This window comes from Phoenix dactylifera, unplaced genomic scaffold, assembly GCF_009389715.1.
Source record: "Phoenix dactylifera cultivar Barhee BC4 unplaced genomic scaffold, palm_55x_up_171113_PBpolish2nd_filt_p 001594F, whole genome shotgun sequence".
Lineage (NCBI taxonomy): Eukaryota > Viridiplantae > Streptophyta > Magnoliopsida > Arecales > Arecaceae > Phoenix > Phoenix dactylifera.
In genome coordinates, this window is record NW_024068899.1 from 15,003 (window position 1) to 22,074 (window position 7,072).

Sequence of the window (7,072 nt, forward strand, 5' to 3'; positions counted from 1 at the left end):
GTCGGTTTTTAGCGACGCTTAAAAGCGTCGTTAAAAGCCAACACTAAGTATCTGTTGTTTTTTTAACTACGCTTTAAAGCATCGTTAAAATTATGTTTTTTTGAAAAAAAAAATTAAAAATATTTTCTTTTAGCAAGCTCTTAAAAATTATGCTCCCTGTTCAAACCTTCCTCCATGAACAGCAGCGAACATTTGGTGATTCTGTCTCAATACCTCATCTGGGTCATCAGTGCTTCTGCTTTCCATAAATGATATAAGCCTGAGAAGTATAAAAATTTAAATATATATCTGCCAAATAAATGTATATCTCAGAAAAAAGAAAAAATAAATAAAAGTTAATCATCAAAAGAAACTCACCTGAGATGCAAAGCAGAAGCTCAACTCTGCCAATAACACAGAGAGGAACAAAAAGTATAAGAGAATTAACACATCAATAATAGAAAATAGAAAGAAACACAGAAATAAATTAGCAAAGACATATAGAAGCAAAGAATTTTGGGCAACTCGACTCACCCATTGGAATCCATAACATCCCTCGAGATTTTTATCTTCTTCGTCGTCCCCTTGTACAGATCCTCGAGGTTGCAAAGCAACGTCGCTAGATCTATGGACACCTCCCCTCCCATGCTCCCTCCACCAAATGCAGAGAAGATATCCTCCCCAAAAATGCCTCCTCGAAACCGAGCACGTGCATACTAGTTGTAGATCGCTCTCTTCTGCATGTCGCTCAAAACCTAATTTCAAGAATGACCAAGAAAAAAAGAAGCAATGGCTCGAAGAGAGAGAGAGAGATGGACATCGTAGGCTTTAGAGATTTGCTTGAACTTGGCCTCGACGCTACTTCATGGCGAGCTTGCGAGAGGCGAACGACGGAGAGAGAAAGCGAGGGGGCGGCTGGAGGGGTTAGGGATTGGGAGAGAGGAGGGGGCGAGTGACGGAGAGAGAAGGGGAGGGGGCGGCTGGAGGGGTTAGGGATTTGTAGAGAGGAAGGGGGAGGGGGCGAGCGATAGAGAGAGAAGCGAAGGGGGCGGCTGGAGGGGTTAGGGATTTGCAGCGAGGAGGGGGGAGGGGGATAATGACCTCTGACGACACTTTCTAAAGCATCATTAGGAAAGAAAAAAAGAAAAAAAAAAGGGGGAGATGGACTTCTGACGATGCTTTCTAAAGCGTCGTTGGTGATATCAGCGTTTGGAAGATATTTTGGTTTCCAATGACGCTTTTTAGTGTCGTCTAAGTCCGATATTTTTTCTGGTGACTCTACCGATGCTTATTATATAGCATCAGTGGAGTCTAAAGTGTGTTGGGCTTCCGCCGATATTTAGAAGCGTCGACCCAAGCTAGGCCTTTGCCCGACGTGTGCGGTGGCCTCCGACGACGCTTATAAGTATCGTTTTAGGTTTAAGCCTCTCACGACACTTATAAGCGTCGTCTTAGGCCCGTACCTACCAACACTTCTTGGAAGCGTCAGCAAATTTTGACGCTTAGCCAAAATTACCAACGTTTCTATCTAGCGTCGGCAGCTAAAAGTCGGGAAAGGTAGCTTTTTCTGCAATGTAAAAAAAAATGGTTATTGATTGGAAAGCTACAGCATGTTTTGCACTGAGACCTTGGAAATATTTGGATCATATCTTGCTCACTGTCAATTTGCTAGAGCCATCTGGTCTTCAATCCTTCATCTTCTTGACATTAGCTCTTATCCTACTTTCTTCAACAATTTCTGGTCTTAATGGACAAGGCGTCATGTTCCAAAACACATCCTTCCTGCTTTCAATCAGACTTCAACATACCATGTACGTGAAAACTATAGAATAAATAAATGAGTTTTTTTCTAAAAATATCTAAGCTACTCATTTCTTGCACCTGCTAAGTTAAAGCATTGCCCGTTAAATTTGCTCATGTTTTCGGATTGTTCAATTAATTTTCATTTCCATCGAGAAATATTTTTGAACACCAGTTTTCTTGTTCAAGAAATCCGATTCAGCTATCATGTTTGAGACATCAAGTTTATTATTTTCCATTGGAAGCTAATTTTTACGTAGAAAAAGACAGACAGCATAAGCGGTTGACCGAATTATCTTAGTTAATGCACATTTTCTTCACTTAGTTGATCAACGCGTTCTAGATATGTATCAGATCAGCTTTAAGCTGAGGATTCTCTTAAATTTTATTTTTTCATCTTTAATAAGTGTGCATCTAGAAGTTCTCTTTTAATAAATATGATATATATTCTCTTCCTCCAACTTTTACTATCACTAATGTTACATGTGTCACTAAAACTGCCGTTCTAAGGAAATAACAACGTGTGGTAGCAGCCGGACTCTCACATCATGAGTTCTTTTGTTCTACGTACACCACGATAGAAATATCGACAAGAAATAAAAAATAGTAAAAAAAGACAGTAAAAGAGGAGTAGAGGACAAAAGAGCTAGCGTATGAAGTTTAAGTAAGATCAGGAAAGTGCGGACCCAAAGTCATTTTGGTGGCTTGCTCTAAGACACATAATGAGTCTACAGTCAGTGATGGATAGATTGTGGTTGATATGACCCTTCGAAAAGCCTTTTGTTGACTGCTCTCTCTCTCTCTCTCTCTCTCTCTGTCTCTCTCTCTGTCTGTGTACTCATGGAGCAAAAACCTGCCACAATGATCCATTCCTTCTCAGGGATCACACCTTCCAACCTTCTGAGAACCATTTATGAACTACCATTATAATATATCCTTCATTATAATATCTATTTATCCTCCAAGAAAGCTAATCATTTGATTTTTAATATTTCATGGTATATGTTCCATCCATCGGAACAAAACATCCACCATCCCAACCCAAAGCACAAAGCATCAAATCCACCAAGCAAAGCTGAGTGCGTGCAGGAGTTTGAAAAGCCCATCCAAGAATTATGCTTAGTTTGTCTCTTTTTTTTGTTATGATGCATCATAGGCGAAGACTGATGGACTACGAGTTGGCGAAAGACTTCGCGGCCCCTGACGGCGAGGATAAAAATCTCTGCTTCTTAGGAACTGGCCTTGGGACCTCTTCTCTGTATCGCCGCCCATCTTCTCTTCCTTTATGAGGCAGAACATACAGAGAGAAGCCAAAGGGTTTTCTTTGTGGGAGAAGGCTGGAAAGCATGGGAAGAAAGGCTAAGACCAAGAGTCTTATGGTGCATGAATAAATAACACTTTCTTTCTCCTTCTGGCATCGAATATTGGTATATTAAGTACTAGGAATGAACCTGAGCATAACAAAGTATTTGAAGAACAAAGTATTCAAGAGGAATAGAAATAGCGAAGCATCCAGCAAGGTTGCAGGGTTCTGAACAGCGTATTTTATATGAAGAGGAAAAGAATGTGACCAAGTTAGTTGGATGTCCAAGAGGTTGCAAGCTGAAACTTAATGAAAAAAAAAAAAAGTCTAAAGCTTAAGTTTAAAGTGGCCGAGAAGAACAAGCAAGCATCATACCTTTAAGTCCTTTTTAGGCTGTAATCATTGTCTAATTAGTGGAAGAGAATAACTAATAGATCACTAAAGAGACATGAGATTCTGATATCATCATGAAATAAAACATAATTCATAATTTGTTCATCATATCATTCCGTTTTCTTAATTTCCAAACAAACAAATCCATTCCCTTTTTTGATACTGAACAAATCCTTTCCTTTTAACCAAATATGTTCCCTTTAACCAAAAGGAATTGCATTTACCAGAGATGGGCTTCACACAGTTGTATTTGGTTCCATTCTCATAAATAGGAAGAAGGAAAAAAAGAAAAGAACTCCTCTTTACAAAGAAAGTTGCAAGTTTAAAGGACATGTTAAAATAAGTTAAAAATAAGAAACAATGATATAGAGGAAAGGAGATTATCATGGTAGAAGAATCTTTACTCATCTTTGCTAATATCACCAAATTTAATGGTAAGAAGCCAGTAGAAAAAGATTAAAGATACTAAATTAGAATAAAAAGATGCAAAAGAACGATGATAACTCTGATTAGCTAAAGAAGTCCTAAACTTTCAATCTCTAAACAAGACAATATGTTTACTAGTTCCTTTTTAACACTAAGCACCTCTACCCCACTCCATGAAACCAAGCAGCTTAAAAATTGGATGAAAGAAATAATGAAGGCATCTATCCTCTCATCCAAACATCATTTACCAAAAGAAATCACAAGAGATGCTCCTACTTTTGCTTGTTGTATGTGCGTCTAAGTCTTAGATCCATTGGAACAAAAAAGAAAAGAAAAAGAGGAGGGGACCTCCTAAGTCAATGGGACATCAAAGAGTTGAAGAGTTGTTACACATGATAGAGCTAACTGATCAGCTAAGATCTTAAACCCCAATAGCAAATTCCCACCCCACCCATGCACGCATCCTCCTATCTCCTTCCCCATTTACCGTGAGTGGTGGTGATGATCGCAGTCTTGCTCGATCTCGGATGAGGGCTCGTCGTCCTCCTCGAGGCAGTCGATCCCATAGGTTGCATGTCCATGGCCGAAGGCCTTGATATGGTCCTTGAGAGACCTTTTGTGCTTGAAGTCGGAGCCACAGACGCAGTACCAGAGCTTGCCGCAGTTCTTCTCGTGGGTCCGCCAGTCCCCACGGACGGGCAAAGGCCTTGCCACACTTGCGGCACATGAAGGGCTTGATCCCATGCTTCCTTTTGTAGTGGGTCTGGAGGGTCCTGAAGTCCTTGAGTGGCTTGGATCTTGGGTGGTCGATGTGTTCCTGCACCCCGGCGCGCAGCAGTAACATGGCAGCCTCAACATCGCGTCGGTTGGCTGCCTCTCAGCGACTCCGGCCCCTTCCGATACTGTGATCCATGCCCCCACATGTGCATCTATTGTTGCACCCACAAAAGAAAAGGCGATGTTAAGAATCAATGTTATTATTAACTATTGCATGAAGAAGATGCAATCTATGGTTAGTGCTGCACCCAACTAGAAACAAAGTTTAGAAAAGAACTACTTCTGTTGGAGGTTCAGAGGCTGTGAAACTAAGTACATGCCACTCTATCAATATGAGAAGGTTGGATTGTTCAATTTTAAAAAAAAAAAGGGAGAGAGAAGGTCGGATATGATCTCCAGTTTCTTGTTAGTACGTTATGATGGTAAGAGATTCGCTAGCTTATCCTTTAATTTTGTTTTGCTGAACGAGAACTGTTGCTACTGGATTCTGTCAGTCAAGATTTTGAAAGCAGCAAGGACTCACATGCAATGTAAGATAGTATGGAAGAAAATTGACTGAAGAGAATATCCATGAGAGAGAGAGAGAGAGAGGATATCTGGTTGTCGTTTTTTTTTAAAAAAAAGAGAGAAATCTATGCGAAAGTGTTTCATGTGGACTGGTGGTTTGGGGGGGTCAGAACAGTTGGTGGAGAGTGCAGAAGATTTACAGAGGGTTCTGTTCCTTTGGAAGCCATCTGATCAGCCTGAAAGAGCTGAAGACCTTTTCAGTATCCCCCTTCCCACTGGGCCAAAGCCCAACAAACACAAACTCCATAAGTACTGCCAACACCAAGCATTTGAGAACACTGCCGACTCTGTGTGGTTCAATCACATAAAAAGGAGATGTACTACTGATCTGAGCCTCAGTTAATTTGGACCAGACACACAACCTTATGCATCCCACCCCCTCGCACACCTCCTTCTACCATGCAGAAAATAGGGAAAAGATGACACCTCTAAACTCAAAATTAGATCATAAATATATAGAACCAAGGAAAAAAGGGAAGAAGATGACCTCACCTGCATGTTGTTGTATCTATTGAAGGTCTTGCAGCACACAGGGCAAGAGAACTGAGTGGGGCCAATGAGAATTTGGGAAGGGGTGGGGATCCCAATACTGGCCCTTGGTGAGCCTCCCTATAGTAGGGTACTCTAGAGGAATAGTCTCACCACCACCACCACCACCATCTTCCACCTCTTTGTCTTCATGCACTGAGGTGGAGGAGACCCTGGAGATGAGATCAGCTGCACTGGGGCTGGGGGAGGCCTATGTTAAGGGCCACAGTCACATCCCCCCTCCTCATCATTATCTTCATCACCTTTTCCCTTTGTTCTTCTCATGCTCACCTTCCTCAAAGGCGCTGCAGGAGGCGTCCTCCTCTTTTGAGGGGCTGAGGCTGAGGAGGGGGAGAGCCTCTCTGAGGGGAGGGGAGGTGGACGGTTGTGGAGGTGAGGCGTGGTGTAATTGGCGTAGTTGGTGTAGAAGTGGTGGGTGGGGAGAGGAGGGGGAGGGGGTGACGAGCTGGAAGAGGAGAAGGGGGAATAATTGAAGTGACCTTTGAAGAAATTGGTGTAGGGATCCGCCATGGTTGGAGCTTTGGTGTGGAAGGGGAGGAGGGGATGTGGATGGTGAGACAGATAGATGTGAGAGAGGCAGGGAGGGAGGGAGAAGGTTAGAGCACCAAAAAATAAGAACCCAAAAGTGTAAAGCGTAAAAAAAATCGCTACAAATGTAACAAAGGAACCACTGCACACACACACAGGGGGAGGGGAGGGGGAGAGATCACCTGGCTGACAAAAAGAGAAAGGAAAGTTGGCAGTGGGAAGATGATGAGTAAAAACAATGGAGTAAAGTGGAGGATAGACTACAGTAGAGAATGAGATAACATTGGGACTCGTAAGGACAAAGACTTTCTTATGGAATGACGTGAAATATACAACAAATAAATGAAAAGGAAAATTCTCTCAGCATGCGAAAAACCTTACACATAAACTCCCATACCAACCAACAGCAATATAGAAACAAAAAGGTATATAATATATATAGAGAGAGAATGTGAGAATAAGCCGAAGACAAGGCTAGAGGATAGGTTTTCATGTTGTCTGCCTTATCAAACGCTTGGAGTAAGAAGTATAGACTTACATATAATAGTTGTAATAGTAACAATATATTTATTATATATAGGAAGATAAAGACGGTTCCCTCGTATGCTTAGGGAGGGGAATCGGTTGCTAGCCAACCCGGCATTTGCTTTGCCGAGTGGGCTCCGATCGGCTCGGCTCCATACGAGCCCTATCATAGCCCGCTCGTTTTGTCTTATCTACTCTGCAGCCTTTTGTCCGCTCCTATTGTTC

At 42.0% G+C, this 7,072-nt stretch overlaps 1 protein-coding gene and 1 pseudogene across 1 annotated transcript; both read right to left on the bottom strand.

Annotated features, from left to right (window-relative positions):
- Nucleotides 1-509: 509 nt before the first annotated feature.
- On the bottom strand, nt 510-4,384 carry LOC120108861 (dnaJ homolog subfamily A member 1 homolog). Its single transcript, XM_039122591.1, has 4 exons — nt 4,308-4,384; nt 798-837; nt 697-734; nt 510-627 (listed from the first exon to the last, which is right to left on the bottom strand). Exons 1-4 carry the CDS (start codon nt 4,382-4,384, stop codon nt 510-512), a joined length of 273 nt encoding a protein of 90 aa, XP_038978519.1.
- Nucleotides 4,129-6,304, bottom strand: LOC120108860 (annotated as a pseudogene).
- Between the last annotated feature and the right edge of the window lie 768 nt (nt 6,305-7,072).